The sequence below is a fragment of the Panthera onca genome, chromosome C1 (assembly GCF_046562875.1).
Source record: "Panthera onca isolate mPanOnc1 chromosome C1, mPanOnc1 haplotype 2, whole genome shotgun sequence".
Taxonomy (NCBI): Eukaryota; Metazoa; Chordata; class Mammalia; order Carnivora; family Felidae; genus Panthera; species Panthera onca.
In genome coordinates, this window is record NC_138346.1 from 126,304,651 (window position 1) to 126,329,192 (window position 24,542).

General features: G+C 44.2%; 1 protein-coding gene, 1 long non-coding RNA gene and 1 other non-coding gene across 5 annotated transcripts; 2 read left to right on the forward strand and 1 right to left on the reverse strand.

Moving 5' to 3' along the window:
• Positions 1-2,180: 2,180 nt before the first annotated feature.
• DDX20 (DEAD-box helicase 20) lies at positions 2,181-13,135 on the reverse strand. The gene is made up of 12 exons (XM_060625482.2): positions 13,059-13,135; positions 12,540-12,888; positions 12,074-12,168; positions 10,285-10,453; positions 9,558-9,672; positions 9,299-9,441; positions 9,016-9,154; positions 8,858-8,916; positions 7,274-7,356; positions 6,836-6,941; positions 6,604-6,705; positions 2,181-4,043 (listed from the first exon to the last, which is right to left on the reverse strand). The coding sequence occupies exons 2-12, from the start codon at positions 12,838-12,840 to the stop codon at positions 2,884-2,886; spliced, it is 2,472 nt and encodes an 823-aa protein (XP_060481465.2). The 5' UTR covers positions 12,841-12,888; positions 13,059-13,135; the 3' UTR covers positions 2,181-2,883.
• On the forward strand, positions 8,142-8,214 carry TRNAK-CUU (transfer RNA lysine (anticodon CUU)). Its single transcript has one exon. It is a non-coding gene; the product is annotated as a tRNA-Lys (tRNA).
• A 120-nt stretch (positions 13,136-13,255) lies between the features above and the next one.
• On the forward strand, positions 13,256-17,013 carry LOC132673090 (uncharacterized). Of its 3 annotated transcripts, none has more exons than XR_009607861.2 (4): positions 13,256-13,639; positions 13,743-13,794; positions 14,534-14,765; positions 16,258-17,013. It is a non-coding gene; the product is annotated as an uncharacterized LOC132673090 (long non-coding RNA). The 3 variants fall into 3 exon arrangements; XR_009607862.2 differs by having other exon boundaries at positions 13,256-13,525; XR_009607863.2 differs by lacking the exon at positions 14,534-14,765 and having other exon boundaries at positions 13,256-13,525.
• Positions 17,014-24,542: the final 7,529 nt, after the last annotated feature.

A 24,542-nucleotide genomic window follows, 5' to 3' on the forward strand; every position in this document is an offset into this window, starting at 1 on the left:
ATGGAGACAGTCACCTTGACTGCAATTCTTTTTTTTTTTTTAATGTTTATTTACTCTTGAGAGAGAGAGAGAGAGAGAGAGAGAGGAAGGGCCAGAGAGGGAGACACAGAATCCGAAGCAGGCTCCAGGCTCCAAGCTGTCAGCACAGAGCCCGACACGGGGCTCGAACTCACAAACCGCAAGATCATGACCTGAGCTGAAGTCGGACGCTTAACCGACTAAGCCACCCAGGCGCCCCACCTTGACTGCAACTGTAGACAAAAAAGTCTAACCATGCACAAATAGCAGCCGGTTCCTTCCACAGCCACCACCAATACTACGTCCCCTTATTTGGGAAGGTAACTGCTGAAATTTCCCAAATGCTTACGGAAAATGAAACCATCAGTATTTTCAGATGTTATGTGTATGCTCCCCTCCAGCTTATTTTCCTACTAAAAAAAAAAAAAAAAAAAAAAAAAAGGCAAACACAAAATAAGATAAACCTTGAGAGAATCCAATTAATTTCAAGACTAATGGGTAACCTCATCTCTAATTAAGATGCAGCAGTATCCTAATTAAAATCCCCTAGCAATGACAGACTGTGAACTTGGCTGTATTGTGGGGGGAAAGGGTAGAGAAAAAGAGGTAAGTTCAATTATATAGCAATGATGGGATCTTACTGAAATGTGTGTAATTAAAGTCTCTACCTCTTAATGACATGCTGGACCTAATTATGGATTTGCTATTTACAGTGTTAATTAATTCATTCTAACTTGGCAATACATGTACAGTACAGATCCGTGTAAGTAAAGCCTACCACTGCCCAACCCAGATGACAGGAATCCGAATTAAACAGGAGTTTAGGGTAGTGGTATGTTGAGGGTTGTGGACAGTAAATGACAGTGGCTGTGGGTGTTTGCTGAAAGCCTGGAGGAAAGTGTTGGTAGTGCCTAGGGAAGTATGTACACAGAAAAGAAGAGCTTTCCTTTTAAAAAGTTAAATACAAATCTCTCTAGACATGAGGGGTTCTCTCACCACAATTCCAATTCACAAGGTTTAGGAACCAAACGCGTAATCATAAAAAGATTGCCAAGGAGAAGAAATGAAAGAATACGTATCTTTACACCACCCTTATCCACAGAGGATACGCTCCAAGATTCCCAGTGGATGCCTCCAACCGCGGGCAGTTCCGAATCCTAGATGTACTGTTTGTTCCTATACGTACATACCCATAATAAAGTTTAATTTATAAATTAGGCACAGTAAGAGATTAACAATAACAATAGAACAATCACAACATACTATAATAAAAGTTACATGAATGTGGTCTCTCAAAGTATCTTATTGTACTGTACTCACCCTTCTGGTGATGATGTAAGATGATAAAATGCCTACCTGATGGTGAATACTATAGGTATTATGACACAGCATTAGGTTACTACTGACTGGCCGGACAGTATGTCAAAAGGATCATCTGCTTCTGGACCCAATCAATGGTTGACTTTGGGTAATTCAAAGTGCAGAAAGTAAAATATCAGGGGGTACCTGGGTGGCTCAGTCAGTTAAGCATCTGACTCTTGATCCCAGCTAAGGTCATGATCTCACGATTCAAGAGATCGAACCCCACTGACAGCGCAGAGCCTGCTTGGGATTCACTCTCTCCCTCCTCTCTGCTCCTCCCCTGCTTGCACATGCTTTCTCTCTCAAAATAATAAACTAAAAAAAAAAAAAAAAAAAAAAAAAAAAAAAAAAAAAAAGCAAAATCTCAGATAAAGGGGACTCCAATTAATTTTTTTCTGAGTCATGATTTATAGATGTACCATCTCAGAAAAATGAGACCCTCCCCTTAGATCCTAGCACTAAAGGTAAAAACTGGGGGAAAATTTCTAGAAGGCATAAGATTAGGACATACTATGAGAAGAGTTTAAACAGAATGAGTTCCAGCTTCCAAAAAAACAGTTAAAATGAAGGGCTAGAACTTTCCTTTAGCCTCCCAGCAGAGTAGGGCAGTTCTTAATCTGGCTTCTACCTGGGCTTCAGAAGGTCTATGAACCTCTTGGAATTACATATACAAATCTTGTTTACAGAATGGAAATTTTTCTGGCACAAATCTATAGCTTTCATCAGATTCATAAAAGGATCCAAGAACCAACAAAGATTGAGTTACTCCTTTTCTTGAGAAACGGAAATAAGACAGCCACTGATGATCCTGAGCTATTTAATGCGCGTAAACACACACACAGCTTTCACAATCTTAAAAACAAGACATTCGAAAAAAAGATGAACAATAAACATGACAATAAACATTTGGCTGAGTTCGCATTTTTACTGGTAACAAATATTTTTCCTGGAAGCAAATGGCATCAAAGCTACCTCTGGGAAAGTGTGAAGCAATATTTATTCCTTCCTACCTAAACATAAAAGGCGAGGGGATTTTCTGATCTATCGTGTTACAAATTTCTACAAGAACACACCTCTATAGAAATACAGCCCAAGCCTTTTGTCAAGAACTCCACAGCATAAACTAACATTATTTTTCAAACCTCAACTGTTTTTATTTTTTTTTCAAGTAAGCAGTGGTAGTAAGTCTTTCTAAATGTTTCTTTCTTGAATGGCTTACAGAAAATGGCATCCTGGGACCTTTAGCTCTATGTCTCCAAAATTTTCTTTCAAGGATCTGATCCATGAAGTTTCTCAAAAAAAAAAAAAAAAAAAAAAAAAAAGATAATATACCTCACCTAATAAGACAGGTCAAAACAGTCTGAAAAATAGATGTGTCCCAGCAGAAAGCCTCAAGACTTTTCAAATTCCTCAAAAATGGCACTGTGCTAAAGGCCCCAGAGGATGGCTATCCGAAGGTATCACTCGTTGATATTTCTGGATGGTATGAGGTACTGCCTGTCATCACTGGTTGCCACGCATCATTTCTTGTAGATAAATGGTATTCATGTGATAAGCTGCCACCCAACTTGGGTGCCTCTGAGCATTCCAATAATATGACTGAGAAGCAGCAGCGTAGTATTCCTGCCATGCCCTGTAGTAAGCTCTCCAGTACTCCTCATAGTCCTGGTAGGTCTCGGAAAAATTCAGATGGGTTTCCCTGTGGCAGTCGTACCAACCGTCCTCCTGGGGTTCTGTCTGCATTCGATAGGAAGACCGCCTGGGAGGGTTTCTCCGGCTCTGCTTAGCTCTCTGGGTAGCCCCCTCTTTATGCCTTGCCTTTGTCTGGATTTCAGGTGATTCCTGATACTCTACTGGATTAGGGATGTTGTTTCCATTCAGAGGCTGCTCCAAAGAGATATGGCCATCCACACGAGTAGACTCCGCGTCTTTCGGCTGAGTATCAGAAGAGCCTTCCAAGTAGGACTTATTTCCTTTGCTCTGGGAAGAAGTCCTTGAGCTGTAAGAATCACTGTCACTCTCAGAGTCTCCAGATTGACTGCTACTTGCCAATACCTGCACTCTCTCTTCAGGAATTCTGTTTCTTACAAAACCATTTTGAGGATTGACAGTCTGATCCCCAGGACCCGTGTAATGCCTGATGATTTCCACAGGTTTCTCTAGCCCCTCTTTAATATAGTGTTCATAATCCTCTACCAATTCCGAAAAAGTCAAAGAGTATGGCAGATGGATTTTAAAGGACGACAGACAAGGAATTTTAGGGAGTGACACAGGTATAGCTTCTTTGACCTGGTGCTGACCAGTCGAGTTTTCAACAGAGATCTGAACAGAATTCTTCATCGGCTCTTCCAATTGTATGCCACAGCCCACTTCTTTCGGTGACACTGCTTTTTCGATGATTCCACACTCTGAGTGGCTTTTCACAGGAAGCTTTTGTTTGGTATTATTTTTTGATTTGACTAAGAGTGCAGATACAGAAGTATTTCTGGATGAAGCCACATGGTTACCATGAGCTTTCGGAGTTGGAAAGGTTCTCTCTATTTTTTGAATCTGCTTTTTTAAGGGCTGGGTAGGTACACTTGCTAAGCCATATGTATGCATAGCAGCTTGAACCTCCACATCCCAATCCGAACATTCTTCCATCAGACCAGGAGGAATGGGATCTACATAAAAGGAACAAAAGAATATTAAAATTCTTCAGCTGCTCAAGACCAGCAATTTTTGATGACTTCATAAAGCTTTCCATGGTAAAGTAAGAAATAATATATACTAATAATACACTAAGAAGCTTAAGAATTGCACTTAGTATTTTAAAAGACCCAAGCAATCCTCGCAGTAAAGAAATACACCCCAAAATATGCAAGACCCATCCCATACTCACAAGCAGGATCTCCCCATACCTCCCACTCAGAAAGAACTTCTGCTAGGACATACAAGTCTGCAGAAATTCCCCCATCTCTTCCCCTCCCACTCTCCCCAACTCTTCCCCTTTATCTCACTACTGCTGACAGCAAAACAAGATTATTAGAAAATGGATTGTGCTCCCCAGAGCTTATCAGCTGGGGAATATTACGACTGCAACTCTGCACCCAAGTAAATCTGCCACCCTATACTCCCAACAGGGAGGAATCACTGCCCCCAACAGTGGAGAAAAACCTCTATCTGGGAACAAGTTAAGAGGACTGTAAAAAGATCTGTGGCCTCAACAGCACTTGCAAATTTTTAAAAATTTGCTGGCTCCAGCTCTCTAAATTTCCTATTCCATCCAGGAGGGATAGTTTGCTCCCACCTGCACACTCAGACCTTCCCAAAGTGTGATCAGTTTTCACCTTAGACAGACAAAATACACAAAGCCCCTGATTGACACAGGTCTGCCTGTCTGTCCGTGCTACTGGGGCTCCACATAGACGTATCCACTATTGAATCCCTCATTCTGGACTCTTCAGCTGGGGCTCTTGATCTTTTGCTGAACAGATCCTCTGACAAAAACTCGATTCCTACTGAGGTGGTATCCCTTGTTTGCCTACCACCCTTCTCAAATAGGCCGACTGCCCTCCTACTCCTGTGCCAGGTGCTTCACCTGAGCAGTCTGCTATCATACAAGCTCCTGGTCCAATATAAATCCAACACCACAAATATAATTTTCTGATTTCAAGGCTCCGAGAACATTATGTGAAGATCGAAATATGTCATTTTCCAGTATCCAAAGGCAAATTTTATTTATCACTACATGCTATGATACTGAGTCCTACTGAAGGTCTTAACCCTCTTTTACCAATTTTCAATTTACTATTTTCACATTATAATCATCTGACAGATTATCAATAGACTCATATATAGAGTTAACATACTACAGAGTCTTAAAAGTGACATGGGGCACCTGGGTGGCTCAGTTGGTTAAGCATCCGACTTCAGCTCAGGTCATGATCTCACAGTTTGTGGGTTTGGGCCCTGCATCAGGCTCTGTGCTGACAGCTCAGAGCCTGGAGCCTGCTTCAGATTCTGTATCTCCCTCTCTCTCTACCCACCCCCCACCCATGCTCGCTCGCTTGCTCTCTCTCAAAAATAAAATAAACATTAAAAAAATATTATTAAAAGTGACAGAGAACCTAAAGACTGTTTCAAAAAACAAGTATTTTGTAAATCAGGACACAAGCTTAGAGCAATTAAAGAAATTTGTGAAAAGATCACAAAATGAGCTATGACAGCCAGAACTACTAGAATCCACAAAATTCCCAGACCTATGCTTAATCTAACTTTATAAAAATCACTAACGGAGTTAAATATAAATCACTGAAATATTCACTGCTATATTTATTCAATAACTACTTATCCCATATTCTAGAAGGTCATGTATATGTAAGTGTACAATTATGTATATATACACATATATATTGGTATATACATATATATGCACACATATATGTACCTATACACATGTATATACACACATACACACTAACATGCATATATTAACATATATAATAAATAAGCCACATTTCTACACAACAGTTTTTAAAGTTTTCAAGAGATCATTAATAGTTTCAGACATGCAGTTTCCAAGGTGGCACTAAAAAAAATCAGCTTGACAAATAACCCATTAAATCAAAAGAAAACACTTCAGGGGCCCCTGGCTGGCTCAGTCACAAGAGCACAGGACTCTTGACCTCAGGGTTGTGGGTTCAAGCCCCACACTGGGTATAGAGATGATAAATAAATAAATAAATATTAAAAAGGAAACACTTAAAATTTTTCAAAATAGCATTTAAATTAAAGATATTATTCCTTCCTTCCCCATGATGACAAAGGAGAATACAGCAAGAATTACCTCCACAGCGACAAAAGAAGTGAAATATATGCCCCCTTACATAAAACAGTGAAATCAAATTGCAAGGCTAAAAGCTAAAATACAGAGCTAATACAGTAGTAAAATAATTCTCATTTCTCATGTGCCAGGAGTTAGCTTGCAATCTTCTCCTTGCTGCTTATTAGCTGTAAGAACTTAGGCAAATTACTTCACTTTTCAATGTCTCGATATCCTCATTCACAAGAAATCGACAATAAGGGCACACACTTCATAGAACCATGGTGATAATTAACCAAGCTAACATATGGAATAGGACCCAACACATCCTAAGTGTTCCATGTCAGCTGTTAATTTTATGAGGCCTATCATCAATATCACTATTCTTTTGACAGCAAAATGACACAGACAAAATATACCTGGTAAAGGCAGAAGGTTGATGTTACATTTCTGGGCAATTTTCATCATCACATTTTCTTCTTCTCCCCGACAACAGTAGGTCACTGTCAACCCCAAGGTACCTAAAGCAGAGGGACTCTTAATTAGTAAATCATTTCCACATAAATGACATTCTACCTGTCATATCTTCCTCCTCAAGAAAGCAGCCACACTTTTCACTTTTTTTTTTTTTTTTTTTTTTTTTTTTTTTACCAAAACGGCCAGCTCTGCCAATCCGATGCATGTATGTCTCCCAATCCAATGGTACATCCAGATTTACAACCAGGTTCACCTTCTCAGCATCAATCCCACGGGAAGTCTTGAATTGAAGAGAACAAGTGTTTGCATTAACTGCCACACAGGCTCCAACGCACACTAGATTATTCTACTATAGTACGACCAAAATCCAAGTGAAGAACAGGAAGGAATTCAGGAGCAAAGGAAAAGGAAATTCATTTCTAATGACTAGCTTCAAGAATAAAGATGAAAATATAAGACTTTTAAGAAAGCATGTTCCCCAGCACTGGAAAGACAATTCCCTTCTGGTGTTCTTATCAGACACACCCATGTAAAGTAATAGTTGAAACCTGTGCATCTGACAAGAGCCCAAGTCAAGATGGATTAGTCACCCAACCCGAACGAGAAATATACCAAATCTGTGGAAATGAGGACTCTGCAATGAAACTGCTTCAGCTTGGCCATAGCATCAAGACGCTGATTCTGATTCATGTTACCTAAAAAGACCCAAAAAGAAAGTCATATAAAAACAAGCTAACATATTTATCAAATACACAAAAAGCAGAATTCCTAACTACCAGTCTTAACGCTTTAAAAATATACCGAAGTTAACTCTATCCTTATATACAAATATAGGTTAAGACCTAAAGTCAGAATCTTTTAAAAATACGGTTAGGCAGTCAACTTGAAATTCAAAAACATATTTTATTTTATTTCAATTTTTAAAAGTCTATCTACCCATTTTGAGAGAGAGAGAGAGAGAGAGAGAGTGAGCGAGCGAGCAGGGGAGGGACAGAAAGAGAGGGAGAGAGAGAATCCCAAGCAAGTTCCATTCTGTCAGTGCAAAGTCCAACATGGGTCTCGATCCCATGAACCATGAGATCATGACCTGAGCCAAAATCAAGAGCCAGACACCCAACCGATTATGCCCCCCAAAAATCAATTTTAAATGGTGACTAGGTTATGCCTGCAGATATACCATTATATCTGCAAGGTTACATATGAAGTAGAACAATTCTTAGAAAAATTGCTTTAATCAGCGGTTTATAAATTTGGTTTTGAAGTGTGATCTACAGTCAAAATATTGTCCATTAGAAAACAGTCTCCCAGTATCTCATAATATACAATGATGAGACAAGCTTATGCTAACAGGTTACAAACTAAGCTATCAATGAAAACTCTAAAAAGGATCTTACTGATCAAAAATTCCTTTAAATCTTTCATTTCTATTAGGCCAGCAGTAATAATTTAGTTTTCTGTCAAAAATGAATCATCCTGGGGCACCTGGCTGGCTCAGTTGGTAGAGCGTGTGACTCTTAATCTCAAGGTTGTGAGTTCGAGCCCCACACTGGGTACAGATATTACTAAAATATAAAATCTTAAAAAAAAAAAAAAATCATGTTCACCTTCCTCAAGACCATAAAGCAGTTAATTCAGTAGCAGCTCACAGCATTTTTACAATGATTATGTAAAGAAGCAAAATATGTTGCACTGAAGATAACAAAGGCAAACTTTATAAAATTATTGAGCTCTTCATGGACAATTCATTCCAATTTTCTAATTTCATATGATGTACCAAGTTACAACTTAAAAAATAAGAATATTGAGGGGCAACTGGGTGGCTTGGTCTTAAGCATCTAACTCTTGACTTCAGCTCAGGGCACAAACTCGTGGTTCCTGAGTTCCAGTCCCACATCAGGTTCTGCGGTGACAGTGCAGAGGCTGCTTGGGATTCTTCCTCTGCTCCTCTCTCCACCCCTCCCCTGCTCGCTCGCTCTCTCTCTCTCTCAAAAAATAAACTAAAAAAAATAAATAAAAATAAGAATATTGATATATCAAATTCCAATGAAAAATTAGCCTGAAATTTCCTTTACTCTAAAGACTCAGTGTAACCTCACACTCATAAGACAACTCAGGAAGTAGCATTTCTTCCTCCTGACTTTGGAGAGGCTTCAAGTCAAGATACTAAACAAAGATTAAAGTAAGATATAAACTTACCCGAAATACACTCAGCAGGAAAGCCTTTAGAAGAAAGAATATCAGCCAAATGCTGTGCTCTATGAAAAATAACACAGAGGTTATAATTTTATAAATATGGCCCCATGCCTATCCTTTTATTTCACAAGTTCCCCAAATGACCTTTTAAGGTACATTACCTGCTGTGCAAATTAGAAAAGACTAAGGCTTGATTAAACGGAATTCTGCTGAACAGTTCCTGTAAATGCTGAGCCTTTTCCTCAAAAATCTTATGGGCCAAAGGGTATGAATTGACAACTCTGTAATACTGCTTCAAACCTGCAAAGAAGAGTCCTCTGTTAAAACAAAACATATTTGCTATATCCTAATAGCAAATATGAAAGCAACAGCCAACTAGGCAAGGGAAAGCTCCAGAGTATCACAAACAAACCAGTAATGTAAGTATCCAGTATCTGTACTCACCTAGGAGACTCGGATCACTGGAATTTAGTCTTACAAAAGTGGGATCTCTCATGTACCTTGTCAAAGCATTAGCCAAATATTCAGGGTAGGTGGCTGATACGGCCAACATCTGTTTACTTGCAGGCAAGGAAGAATAAATCCAGCTGCAAAATACAAGAAAAACACACACTGTGGAAACTAATCAAACAGTAACTACCACCTGTTAAAGCTAGACACTTTAGGACACCATTTTAATAGTCCAGCAAGTTATTTTTCTTACTTTATTTGCTCCTGGAAGCTGCCTTCTTCTAAAAGCTTATCTGCTTCATCAAGAATAAAGAGACGTATACTGCCTGGGTTCAAGTAGTCAAGTTCTATTAGTTGTTTAATTCTGCCTAAAGTCCAGAAAAAAAGCATATTGAAATATTTAAGATGCATTGAATTTGTGCAAATCTCAGCCAGTGTTGTTACTCTACTCACTCACAGGTTATACTGCTGATTTTCTTGACCCGACCTTCGTTATTATACATTTACGCACCGAACCACAAATTAGAAATGTTGAATTCTATCTTGCCTAAATCCATTATTTCTTCCTCATATTTCACCACCAATAAGCACAGATCATAAACACTATTCCCATCAAAAGACTTGAATGCTAAGGCCCTGAATACTAAATTCTGATCTGAGTGATTTTTGACTGAATGATTAATAGAGAAGCAAAGAATAAATCCCAATCCATGGCTTAGAAAGCCTTCTTGAAAATCATCTCCTTTCTCCTCTTTTCATAAGCCAATTCCATAGGTGCACTTAAACAGCCTCAGGGATGGAGATTTCCTACATTCTGCTGGTAATTCCAGTCACATGTCTAAAGCCTCGCTTATAATCCTCAAAATAATTATCAGTTATCAAAGATTCCCATATTCTTACATCAATTATTTTATATTACCTATATTAAAAGTGTTCAGTTCCTTAAAAGCCCCAGTTATGAACAGTCATTGATATCTTACCAGGAGAGCCAACAGCAATATGACACTTTTTAAGTCTGGTTTTGTCTTGTGATAATGGAGTCCCTCCAATAAAGACATGACACTCTAAGCCTTCCATTTTTATTCCAATAGCTGTAATAACAGAATGTATCTGTACAGCAATTTCTCTTGTAGGAGCCAAGATCAAAATCTAAAAAAGCATAAAATATATACACTTTTAATGAGTCAGTGGAACAGATACATGTGGTTGGCACATTTTGCATTATAATGAGCTATTTTTCATTTAGCCAATCATTTTAAATGATGAGTTTTTACTGACAAGGGAAACTATTCCATTCATTCACATATATATTCATTCAACACACACTGAGTTGAATGAATTGCCTACCTACTAGGCAACATGTAAGTTGCTGTGGAGTCAAGAGTTAACAATACACAGTTCTTGCCCTCAGGGCACTTTCATTCTGTGTAAGAAGACATACAATAAACAAAGGGACATCAATAATGGCATACAATAAGAGTTGGGGGGGTGGGGAGAGAAGTGAAAAAAGAAGGGAAGGAGTTATTTTAAATGGAGCAATCAAGGAAGGCCGCTAAGGAAATAACATTTGAGCAGAGACCTAAATGTACACGGCAGAGTAGAGCTTAGCTATGTGACACCTGGGGAAATGATTTTGGGAAGAGAAATGGCAAATGTAAAGGCCTCAAGGCAGTAACATTCTTGGTGTACCTGAGGAATAGCAGGGAGGCCCTTGTAACTGGACCTAGTCAGGGTGAGATTTCTAGCTCCATGAAAAGGAGCTTTAGGGAGTCAAGGTGAGAACTTTGCAAAATAACTAACTACTGGAGGACAAGGTGAAACTACATGTTCTGAGCTAGGAGAAGGAAAAAACTGCTTTAAAAAAAAAAAAAAAACTAGGAGAAGAAAATATGCCAAAACAGTTAACAGCAGTTTCGCTCTGGGTAGGTGAGATTATCAGATGCAGTTATCTGGTACTTCTTGACTTTTCTGAAGTTTCCCAATTTTCAAAAATAAATTTGAGAACAAAAAGATCTTAAGTTTAAATATACAAATTTGGTTTATGGCACTTTTCAGGGTTTTGGCATTTCATCTACTCCCAAATTGTCAGAAACCAAAATCGCAAATACATCTCAATTCACAAGTAGAATAGCCTAGGTCTTTGGGAAGCTGAAGGATTTCTTACGTACATAACCCAGGATTTGGTAGATATGAGTCAAGAAGCTTTGAATATGGATATCCTGGCATACTGTTTATACATAACATGGGCTTGAAAAATCTTTGTTGAAGAAATTATTTCCAAACCTAAATCTCTTATTAGTTTGGGTTCTCTTAGACCTACTCCAAGAGAACCTAGAAGATGGGAGATCAACAGGATATACTCACAAGGCTGTAAGAACCACCTGCAGTTACCAGCAACAGCCAGAGCACTACATTATCATCAATCAGGCCAAATACTAAATCTTATCACAACCGGATCAACAAGTAGAAGAACAAAGAAAACCTATCTGTATTCCCAAGTAATGAAAAAACTGACACACATGCCATTATTCTATTTAAGATGCGGTGACAAAAATTTCCAAATTTCTAACACTAATAACATATCCTTGGTCACCATCCACACCACCAGCACTCAAAGGCTTTAATGTCTACTTCTATGCTTTTCATATGGCTCACCTCAATCATTCGTTAAATTCACCTCTTCTCTCAGGAGCTACGGTATTGCATCCAACCCGCGATAATAAAATCCACGTAACATACCCTCCTTTGGGTCCTCTGAGTTAGACTCACCTGGGTACTTAGGTTTTCAAGAACCAGAGAGTCCAAAGCAATGGTAGAGAACACACACGTTTTCCCGGTGCCAGATTTAGCTTGAACAATTAAATCTGAGGAGAAAAAAATATATACTGTATATCGCTAACCAGTACCGACTAAAGAAGCTTAGATACCGACACAAAACCACATGATTACAAGGGTCTCCAGAAGATCACTGGTTGGCACCTTCGTTTTTAGTGAACTCTCAAAAAAGCATCGGGCCATATCCAGAAACAGGGCTCGTCCCTGAACCTCTACCGTTTATCTTCTCGAACGGAGAGCCAACTGTCACCGTGAAAAGGACCGTAACCATCAACGCCGCGTCTCTTACAGGGGAAACTGAGGCTCGAAAGCGTGCAGCGCCCGGACGCAGGCCGGACCCCGCACCCGCTCCGGGACTCCTCCGGGACCCTCCCGGCCCGCGCACAGCCCCCGCCCTCACCGAGCCCGCAGCGCCCCAGCGGGATGGCCTTGAGCTGCACCGGCGAGGGTCGCTCGAAGCCGGCAGCCCGCAGCCCCTCCAGCACCGGCCGCGACAGCAGCAGCGACTCGAAGTCGGCCGGCTCGGCCAGCAGCACGTCCCCCGTGCGGGTCCGTGGGCCGCTGACGTCGTGAGCCGTCCGCAGGCTCCGCACCGGCCCGGGGGGTGGCTCCGAGGCCGCGAGCTGTGCGGCCACACGCTCCGCCGGCATAGCGGCCTCCACCGTCGCTAAGGCCGCTGAGGCTTCAAACGCCGCCGCCATCGTAGCCGCGCCGCCGGATCTCGCGGTACTTGAGGCGAGGGAGGGAGCCTAAGAGCGAGAAGACGAAAAACTTTATTGGCAGTCCTCCCAGGAAGACACGCTTCGGCGAGGGGCGAAGGGACGGAAGTCGGAGGCTTAGGAAGTCTCGCAAGCAGCGATAACGACAAAACAATGTGGCCCGAGGAAGGCTGAAAGGAGGAGAGAGAGGCGGGGGCTACCGGTGTGCGGCCGCGGGCAGCCTGCAGAGGGCGCCGCGCGCACACAGTGGGGGCGCCGCCCCGCCTCCCGGCCCTCCGTGGGCGGTCCGCCCAGTCCCGCGCTCCGCCCCGCGCCACCCTCAGAACGCCGGCTTTGTGAGGCGCGTGCGGCGTCACTCTCCCCGCCTCCCGGTCACTGGCGGCCGGTGCCTCCAGCGGAGCCTATGCCCGCCCGCTCGAGGCGGCTGAGGCACAACCAGACTCGGCTTCCTCGTGGTCCGGTCCGTGTCTGTCTCGGCACCGCGTCGCTCTTGTCTGTCGCCAGCCCGAGCACGGCCCCTGGCACACTCAGCTCCCGTACCCATCCGTTGAGTTGCCGCCAGGCCCTGGACTGACACCTCTCAAAGCCACAGCCCCGCCTCAGACCGCTCTCTGAACTTAGATTTGTACATCCATCGGCCTTCTCAGCATCTCCATTGAGAAGTCTGGTAGACATCTCACATCTTTCATGTCACCTGGGTGTTGCTCCTGTCCCCGGCTTTATGCACCACCATCTCGCGGGCGGGTCAAGGGACCGACTTTGCCACCTTCCCTTCTTTTAGGTCTCTGCTCAAATATCGCCTTTCCAAAGGGGTCGTTCCTGACTTTTTTTTTTTTTAATTTTAATTCCAGTGTAGTTAACATACAGTGTTGTATTGTTTTCAGGTGTACAATAAAGCAGTTCGACCATTCTATACATTACTCAGTGTTCATCACGGTAAGTGTACTCTTTAATACCCATCACCTCTTTCACCCTGATCTATCATTATTATTATCTGAGATACTTCCATCATCCTCTGGGTTCCCCCAACTTTCCCACCACTCTCTGTTCCCTTGTTCTGCTTTATTTTTCTTCATGACACCACTACCTGGGATTGTGTTTATTGTCTGTCTCCCCCACTCTATGAGGACAGGGACCTGTTCTGTCTAGTTCTCTTCTGTATTCCTAATGAGAAAAAAAAAACAGATCTGACCCATAGTAAGTGCTCAGTGTTTACTGAGTAAATGAGTTCCTGCGAGTCTTAGCCATAACTCCAAGTTTAAATATTTCTGGAACCTAGTCTTATTTATAATTCCAAAACTAAAGATATTCTGCGTCCAACTCCAACGTTTTCTTTTGTCCTTATATCATTATTCTGATCATTATCTCTCACCCCATGCTCACACACAGGCAGGTGCACACAGAATGATGATCCAGATTCCAAATGATGTAGGAGGGGCTTTGGCACTGTAATCCCATCTGTAAGAGGTCTCAAGGATGCGTTTTGGTTAAAAAACATTGAGAAATGTCAACTGTCCATGTGAAAGAAGGGGTTCTGTTGGGAGTGGGCACTGAAGTTTCCAGGCTTCCTCTTAGTAACCCCAGCTTTTTCATCCATCTAGCCCCAAATCCCAAACCTGGGAGGTATTCTTTTTTAAAAAAAAAATTTTTTAACGTTTATTTATTTTTGAGACAGAGAGAGACAGAGCATGAATGGTCAGAGAGAGAGGGAGACACAGAATCAGAAGCAGGCTTCAGGTTCTGAGCTGTCAGCACAGAGCCCAACGCGGGGCTCAAACTCACGGACCACGAGATCACGACCTGAGCCGAAGTCAGACGCTTAAATGACTGAGCCAGCCAGGTGCCCCACTGGGGCACTCTACCATCTACCATCACTCTCCCTTTTCTTACAATTTACCTGAGGGCAGGTAATTTTGCCTCTATGTACCTCATTCATTCCTCTGTCCAGTCTCCATAGCATTTGTCCTACTTTAAGCCCCTTTGTCAGCCTAGCTATTGAAACAACCTTCTGAATAGTCCCCTGTCCCTTTTCTTCTCTCTCCCAGCCACTCACTCCACAGGTACTGGAGTAATCATTCTTAAGTGTGTACCATAGGTTGTTTGGGTCCAGCTTCAGATCCTGTTCCTTTTTTTTATTATTATTATTTTTATTTACTTTTTTTTTTTAGAGAGAGAGAGAGAGCATTTGAACATGAGCAGGGGAGGGGCAGAGAGCGAGGGAGACAGAATCTGAGGCAGTCTCCAGGCTCTGAGCTGTCAGCACAGAGCTTGACTGGGGGCTCAAACTTGTGAACCTCAAGATCATGACCTGAGCCGTAGTCGGATGCTTAACCGACTGAGCCACCCAGGTGCCCCTAGATCCTTTTAACAAACTTTTTTATTTCCCATGCCAGACTCCCACTTCACACTATAATAACTCCAGTCTACCTCTTACCCGGTTCTATTTACTTGTTTAGGTGTCCGTCCCTTACACTAAAAAAAAAAACAAAACAAAACAAAAAACTATAAGCTTCTCAAGGATGGGAATTTTTTCACTCCAGGCTCTCCAGCCCAGCACCAGGCCCTTGGTGGGCCTAATAAACACTGAATCTTGCTCAAAAGTCTTTGCTGGATCTCCATTGCACATAGCAGTAATTCTATAGAACTCACACCAATCGATGAAGAAGCCAGCTCTCATCCCAAAAGAAACAAAAAGACTGCTTTTCCAGAAAAGAACACATCCAGTTTTATAGACATTCTGTGATCGTGTTTCTTGTTTATGATGTTTTACGGACACAAATATTGCAGTAAGGTTACTAGAAATAAATTGTATTGCTACAGCTAAAAACACAAATCAATACATAAAATATTTTTCTCAGTAATGGAAAAGTTAGATAAAGTTGTTGGCTGTAACTTTTAGTGCTGTAAAGATAAAACACAGAGGTAAGGCACCATTTAATAACTAGGTAAGGTATGAGAGTAACATACACAGCAATGAGTCAGACTGTGTGTGCTTCCCGGCCTCCCCTCAGGAAAAATCTCAATGGGACCTCAGCCTTTTTTTATTCTATTCTGTCTACCTGGAAAGCCTTACTTCACCTAATGTACCTGGGAGCTAGAGAAGGGAAGGATTCCTGTGCACTGAAAAGCAAGTAAAACTTAGACTCAGGATGGACGTGGAGGTTCAAGTGGTCCCATACAATCATTCCACAGTGGAGGTTTTTGCACCGGTGTAGAGGAAAACATTGTAAATAAAAGCATGGACATTAAAGTGGCCCATGGTGGGTATAAGGAGAATGTGGAAAGAAGGAACAGAACTACCATTTTTACAGCTGCTTTTTCTCATTTGATCTCAAAGCAACAAAGGGTAGGCAATGTTATTTGCATTCAATCTGAAACTTCTCTTTATTCTTTCAACAGATATCTTCTGAACACCCAATATGGACACAGCCGTTGCCCTCAAGGAGAAGGATACCTGCAAACAGGTGGCCCCGATCAAGGAGAAAATACGCAAGTAGCACAAGTTGGTATAAAATCATATGCAATACTGACATTTTCAGGGCCTTAGTTAAAATGTGGCTGTCATGTGGGAGAGAGTGGGAACTACTGAGAAATTAAGGAAAACAGCTTTTGGTATTCAGAGAGCAGTAGCTTTCTTCTCTATGCCCTTCTCATCTCCACCCAAAATCAAAATGGTTTAAAGCATGCCTTGAACAATGAGAAAAACACCATGTGCAGATCATTCCTTACCTACCCTGGAGTCTAGTACATCTGCCAAAACAGCAGCGCCAGGAGGCCAAGCCCAAGTCCTGTGAAGCACTGGGGGCTCATTTTCTGAGCTGATCCTGAAGGATAGATAAGGAGTTTCATCAGGCAGTGGGGGTGGAAGGAGAGAGCTCACCAAGCAGGCAAGTTAGAGAGATATTCTGGGCAAAGCGAACAGTTTGTGCAAAGGCGTGGAAGCATGAGAAACCATAATAGTTTAGGGAAGCCACGAGCTTTAGTGTGAACGGAGGCAAGTATGGCAGCAATTACCAGGAAATGAGGCTGCAGAGATATATTGGTCCCATGTTATGAAGGACCTTGTCTGCTACCATAAGGAATAGAAAATGACTGTGCTGTGCTCTCCCAATGCGGGGTACTGTTACATAAAATAAAGAGAGATACAGTTGGAAATGTGGATGGGGCTCGATTAATGGCAAAGCCGAGGAGTCTGGGTTTTAACTGGCAGACCGTGGAGCATCATCTAGATCTGGGATCTAACCTGAGGCGGGGAACTGCAGGACCCCCTTCACACGCTTGTGTCTTACACCTGCTAGCTCCCGGGTGTTTTCGGTGTTGGTAAACTGCTTCCCGAGTACCAGGGCTTACCTGTGTGGTGTTTACCCCGCAAACTGATGAAGCAAGTGTTTCCTAGTTCTTGCTCCCAGACAAGGGGGACCTTCCCTCCGGCATTCTTCAGTTCATCTGCTCAGTGGACTAGCGCCATCGATACGCTTAGGTTATATAAAGTTTATCAAGTAACAATATGTGGCCGCCTGGACAGAATTTGTTTCATGACCTTCTCATTCCTAAGTGGCTACCTCCCAACACAGAGGATAACTATTTTTACATGCGCCCCTTGGCCCACGGGGTGACCTTATACCTTCAGTACCTTTTCAGACAGGAATTAGGAGGTGGGGAAGCCGCCGCAAAGGCCCAGCCCACGCACTCTGCACAGCCACCTCCCGCCATGGGCATTGGCCTGGCAGGCTTTCGGAAAAGAACCCCAGGTCTTCCTCCCTGTCTCCAGACCAGGCTCTCCTCTGCCCAAGGCCCACATTGATTAATTGCCCCTTTTAATAGCACGGCCTCAGTCTTTAGGGAGGAAGGCGTCACATTTGCTCTTCCCCTTGTAAGAACGGGGCCCAATTCATTCTTGTCCAGGCAGCATAATAAATAACCTGCCCCCGTTGGCAGGGAGTTTATTAGAGACTGATGGGACATTTAACAATAACTGGGGGCCTGTGATTTATTAGGTAGGGAGGTTCATGGCGTCTCCAAAGACTGGGAATGTGGAATTTAATTGATAAAGTGACTGTCAGCAGCAATGAGATGCACTCAATAGAATATGCATTTGAGGGATTCTCTTTGGAGCTGTCAGGAAGGGTTTCTGCTAATCATATTCAGCTTCCGCGGATGGTGGCGTCTGCCGGATATCTGGGTGAGAGACAAATGGCAGGGAGGGGACTCGGAGAGGGGCCCGGGGAGGGATGCACCTGTCAGTTGCCCAGCCCGATGGAAGAATGTGACACAAATGAGCAAAAGGAAACAGGATTCCCATCACCCCGAGTGAGGACTCTTCAAGAGGCCTTCGTCTCTCTCCTGTGAGCCGCTCGAGAGAGCAAGAGGCACCCGAGCACCCACTTCCTGGAAAAGGACGGAAATGAAAGAGTTAAATGGCAAGATGAGAGATCTGTTCCGGAATCTCCCTAAGCCCTGAGGCTTCTGCACCAGAGACCCCCTGCCTTGCTGTCCAGCTCCAGACGCTCACACACACAACACACACACTGCCGAGCGCCACAGTTCGTTACCCACCTGCCCCCCATACGGCAGTTTCCACACAGCCTCCCTCAAACCCCTGGTTCAGGGGGGCAGCTCCTCCTGTCACAGCCGCTTTCGTGCCAAGAACAGAGCCACAGAAACTCTGATGGAGTCTCACCTTTGTTTGTTGTTGCTGTTTCCCAGCTCTGGAGACCCCAGAATCCAGGCTGAGAACCTGGAAATAAATGCTTGCGGGCTGGCGCGTACAGAGCATTGGCGCACCCCTCCACCCTGTTTCCGAGACCCGGTGTATCTCCGAGGGCCATCGATAATGGCGCTGGCACTAGCACAGCTCTGTCCTCAGGCAGTCCTGAGCCTTTCCAAGGCAGCTCTGCTCGAATTTTCTATCCCTCCATCCCTCGGGCTGTTGCTCAGCCTTCAACCAGGCCATGTAAGGCATGAGAGGGGCTTTCTCAGGCCAGTCTGCTTCCCTCCTTTGATCCTCATGCATCTATTCTTAGGTCCCAGGAGACCGGTCTGCCTCCTTGTTCCCTTCAGGGAGAGAAAGGGAGGGGGAAGCTACAGCCAGGGAAGAAGAAGTAATTGTCACTGTCTAATCTGAGCCTCGGTGGTGACACTGAGGGACCTCTGAGCAGAATGGATACAGCAACTGGTTTGATTAAATCAAGCCTCTCCCACAACCTTGTTAAATTAAACTGACAGGCCGAGAGCAGATGCGGGAGGGCAGAGGGATCATCGCCTCGGGTGGGGGCAGAGGAGGCCCAGAGCCGAGGTTGGTAAGAAGATCAGATGGTAGCAGAGCGGCAGCCTGCCCTTTCCCTTATTTGCTGACTACAGATAGGAGCTGAGATTTATGGATGTGAGATGCTTAAGTACCTGTCTGAGCACAGGCTGTGAAACCGACGCCGAGGCAGACGGCTGCCTCCCCGTGGGCTCTGCAAATTCCCTTGGCATTCGGGCCTCACATTTGCAGCCGTGCTCTTGACATTTCAAAGGGCCTCTAAATATCTTGCCTTTACAGCAGGCAGGGAGCAGAGGAGTTGTTTGCCCCACTTTACAGTTAGAGCAACCGAGGCACAGAGGGATTCCAGGGCCAACCAGAGCCATGCAGAGACAGGCCGGCAGAGCCAGTCCAAGACCCCAGGTCTTCTGCCCGCTGCTTCTGGCCCACATCGCCTCCGACGTCCTGCCATATGGCAGAATTTCCCAGGGCTTAGTCCCTGGGCTGCCATCTCTTCTCCCACCCACCAAAGAAACGTAAGCCACACAGCTTGCTTTGTGGGCTGTCAGGAAAATGCCAACTCCCAACTGGCTTAGGGCAGCCCACCTGCAGAGCACACAGCTAGCTTCCAAAGGCCATGAGGCCATTCTGTCGCACTCATGTCACGCGCCCCCGTGCCCAAGCCCTTGTGAGCCATTTCCACTGCACCTAATTACAAGTCAGGGGAGAGGGGATACGAGAGAGAGATTGTTAGCCACAACAGCAACAGCAATAGTAGAAGGATAACACCGATACCCCTGCTGGCTTCCTCACCTGTCACCCAGTTCCTCACCTGCCAAAGCTAATTTTCCACTCACCAGTGGGTGAGAGCTCATTTCGGAGCGGCTGAGCCACATGCACCCTCACATACATACACGGGTTCACGGTGCCATTGTGAACAGAGTACTGCCTCCCCCAGGATGCCCTTGTTCTCACTTCGGACGCGCTCCAATGATTTGTTCATTGACACCTCCAGCCCTCCCCAGTCTCTGTCTCCGTAGCGAGGACACTAGGATGGGGATACTACTAAAGGTGGTGCACACTGATCGCCAGAGCGCACTGTCAGACCTGCCTCCTCCAGAGGCACGCTCATCACACCCCAGTGTCTGATCAAATCCCGCAACGGGGGGTGGGGGGGAGGGACGGGGACAGGAGAACGGGGAGAGGGGCAGACTTTGAACCACGATGAAGGATGCAGGCTCCATGAGAGCCCATACAAGGTGGTAACATTTGCTTGAGAGGGACAAAACCACTGTAAGCATCACCCACCAGGGGGGAGTGTGTATGTGCCACAGCAGATATCGTATCACCGTGCTCTTTCTCTGTGGTTACCGCATGATTTTGATCACCACTCTTGACCCGAGAAAGATAGGAAACAGCAGACAGGCAGATAGGTCGAAGATACTTAGACAAATATCACCAGCCTCTTAAATTCCTCTTTGGTGTTGTCATTGGCCACACCCAAACCCGACATCTCCAATCTACCTGAACTCCTCTTAGGCAAGGAGTTGGACTCCTCTAGATACACCTGACAAAGTGAGGTGGAGGGAAAGGCCGTCTTGCCTGGCAGGCGGGGAGGAAAGACCACCGGGCCTGGGTTCCCATGCCGGCTCTGCCTCTGGCCACCTGGGTGATGTACGGCAAATCATTTCACATTTCTGGGCTGCACTTTCCTGACCTGTATATCATATGCTTGGGTAGGAAATGCAGACTTTTGTTAGAGTTTTAAAATTTTAAAGATCACCAAGGAGAAAACTGAGACCCAAAGAGGTTGAATTACTTGTCTGAGGCTCCACAGTGAGGCAGCCGAGTGACTGAGAGGGTGTGGGTCCTGGAGCGAAAGCCAGAGCTTTGTGTGACCAGAGGGGAGTTCTGGCTCCCTAGCTCCCTTCTTCCTCATCTGCAGAATGGAGGCGATAGGAGCCCCTGCCTCTGAGGGTTTGGGACGAATAGATGAGCGCCTGATACAGGGAAAGCCTTCAATAAATGTTAGCAAGCACTATTTTTAGTGACAGACCAGAGGTTCAGACCCACATGTCTTGACTTCTGGTCTCTCCATGAGGTCACAATCCCCTGATTATCTATAAGGTCCTCCTCAGCTCCCAAATTCTATGATTCCAAGTCAGATAGATTAAAATGCAAGTTATTTCCAAAACCCTCCAGGCAGAGACACAAAAGACCATTTAGGGGATTCATTATTCACTCTCCATTGCCTCAGTCACTTTCTATGGATGATGATTCATGGGGAATAATCACAGCAAAGAAAACCTGTCCAAAGGCAGGGAGAGGGAGGGCAGTAGAAACCAAAACTCCTTTGCATGTGGAGTGCCTATTCTTTAAAAGGTATCTTCATTTGTGAAGTGATGACAGTGTCTCTTGGCCTCATTGCCATTCCACTCTGGAACTTGAGGCTTTCTCTTGGTATAGATGGCTCCCATTGGGAGCCACTGCCCACCCTGCCTCCACCCACCCCCCCCCCCCCACCCAGAACCCTGGGGAGAGGGTCCTGCCTCTCTGGTCAAGCAGAAGCCTTCACAGCAGCAGCTGTCACCCTGGCACTGGCTGCCCTAGGGGGTCTCTGGCCACACCCCAGGGCTGGCATCTATTCCAGGCTTGGACAGTTCTGCAGTCCCCGCAGAAGCCCGGGAGACCCTTGGGAACCAGCCTGGTGGCAGAAGGTATGCAGTAAGCCAAACCTGAGATGTGACCTCTTTTTCTCCTCACCCCATGGCCTCAGGAAAAGAAGCAGGTAGCCTTCTTTCTGTCTCGCCGACAAGTCTCTCCCTGGCAGGCTGCCAACTCCTGGTTTTTGCTCACAGCAACCAGAAGCTGGGGGCGGGGGGGGGGGGGGGGCTGGTAAGTAGTGTGTATCAAAATGAGCTTTCCCTCTGAGTGGGAGGCCATGTAGGTGAGGTTACAGGGAAGTGGGCACAGGGCTGCCAGGGAGCCAGCTGTGGCAGAATGTCCCTGGGAGCGTGCTGAGAACGACTCCCTCTCCCTTTCCATGCAGTTCCCATCTACCGGCATTGGTTTGCACAAATCGCATTAAGTATTTCCCTGTGCTGTGTGTGCCCTGACATTCTTCAGGTGCTCTTTGCAGTTGAAAAATATTTGCTTTTCCAGTAATGTTTGCAAAATGGAAATATTTGCTTCCCAAGTAGCAATGAGACCATTGCTTAGGCACCACAAGCACAAGACCCATAGCTGCAAATAATTCCAAATAAGGCTCAGTAGCAGCCCATATTTGGACTAATCTGAATAACTAACTGTTCATTGTTTGGACTCGTCTAATTTTGCACTAGTCAGTTCCCTCTGAATTGTTCAGGCGAGATAGCCCATTCATACATGGAGTTTTCCAAAATACTATACTGCTGTTTCTTTCCCCTGCCCCCTCCCCCAACACCTTCCTTCTGTGTTGTAGAAAAAGTTGTAGCCACTGCATGACTGATGGCCTGGCCTTGCAAGGCAGGTGACTTTGTACAAAAGTTAAGGCTGAGAGTGGTGCCTAGTTTGGCACTAGGTATAAATTCAACCACGGGGTTTGTGGATGGGGGACTAGAACCCTCAGTGGTTCTAGTCATCTTGGTAACCCACCTCAGGTTACACCCTGCATGCTTTCTGCAGAGTAGGTAGTAGAAAGAGGGAACAGGAGTACTTTGTTCCTTCAACATAAAGACCAGTCTCTTTTGGCCTCAGTTGCTCTATAAGTGGGGGGAATGACACTCCATGTTTGAAGACATGAAAGCTAAGGAGCTTTTTCCCCCCATGCCTAGAGTCTTTGATTTCTCTAGCCAGTCAAAAGATTTTTCAAATAAAATCCAAAGTGAATCTTTCCTTTGGAACCAAGGGACCTCTAGCATATAGGCCACTTGGTCCCTCTGCTGTCTCTCCTGATACCAGGATTGTATGAGGCACAAGAGCCCAGTCCCATCTAAGGTGGACAGAGGAATAAAGCTAGAAGTTAGATTGTTTTAAGAATAACTAGGCCTTGCAATCCCTATCAAAATAACACCAGCATTCTTCACAGAGCTAGAACAAACAATCCTAAAATTTGTATAGAACCAGAAAAGACCCCGAATAGCCAAAGCAATCTTGAAAAAGAAAACCAAAGCAGGAGGCATCACAATCCCGGACCACTTTCTTACACCGTACACAAAAATAAAGTCAAAATGAATGAAAGACCTAAACTTAAGACAGGAAGCCATCAAAATCCTAGCTTCAAAATAAATCAAAATAAAAAGCTTCTGCACAGCGAAGGAAATAATCAGCAAAACTGAAAGGCAACCTTCAGAATAAGAGAAGATATTTGCAAACGACATATCAGATAAAAAGTTAGTATCCAAAATCTATAAAGAACTTCTCAAACTCAACACCCAAAAAAACAAATAATCCGGTGAAGAAATGGGCAAAAAACATGAATAGACACTTCTCAAAAGAAGACATCCAGATGGCTGACAGACACATGAAAAAATGCTCAACATCACTCATCATCAGGGAAATACAAATCAAAACCACAATGAGATATCACCTCACGCATGTCAGAATGGCTAACATGAACAACTCAGGCGATAACAGATGTTGGTGAGGATGTGGAAAAAGAGGATCTCTTTTCACTGCTGGTGGGAATGCAAACTGGTTCAGCCACTCTGGAAAATAGTATGGAAGTCCCTCAAAAAATTAAAAATAGAACTACCTTATGACCCAGCAATTGCACTACTAGGCATTTATCCACAGGATACAGGTGTGCTATTTCGAAGGGGCACGTGCACTCCCAAGTTTATAGCAGCGCTATCAACAATAGCCAAAGTATGGAAAGAGCCCAAATGTCCATCGATGGATAAATGGATAAAGAAGATGTGGTATATATATATACAATGGAGTATTACTCAGCAATCAAAAAGAATGAAATCTTGTCATTTGCAGCTATGTGGATGGAACTAGAAATTAGAGAAAGACAAATATTTGAGAGACAAACTTCACTCATACAAGGAATTCAAGATACCAAACAGATGAACATAAGGGAAGGGAAACAAAAATAATATAAAAACAGGAGGGGGACAAAACATAAAAGACTCAAATATAGAGAACAGTGTTGCTGGAGGGTTTGTGGTAGGTGGGATGGGCTAAATGGGCAAAGGGCATTAAGGAGTCTACTCCTGAAATCATTGGTGCACTATATGCTAACTAACTTGGGTGTAAATTTTAAAAATTAATTAAGTAATTAAAAAAAAGAATAACTAGGCCTCACTCCAGTCCCCTCCTTGCAGTCCCAACATGTTCACACTCAGACACACAGTCTCTGCCCAGCACCTCCAGGCCTGCCTGCCAGGCGAGGTCCTCTGCCTGGTGAGGGACAGTTCCGCAGCGATATCTGAACACATTCCAACAGCACATGTTTATC

What these genes read in the sequence shown, in the direction of transcription:
- DDX20 (XM_060625482.2), bottom strand. Translation starts at nt 12,840, where the DNA reads ATGGCGGCGGCGTTTGAAGCCTCAGCGGCCTTAGCGACGGTGGAGGCC. An exon ending in TCCTGCTGAGTGTATTTCGG is followed by an intron (nt 7,357 to 8,857) that starts GTAAGTTTATAT and finishes GGGTCTTTTTAG; the next exon opens with GTAACATGAATCAGAATCAG. An exon ending in TCCTCATTTCCACAGATTTG is followed by an intron (nt 6,942 to 7,273) that starts GTATATTTCTCG and finishes CTTCAATTCAAG; the next exon opens with ACTTCCCGTGGGATTGATGC.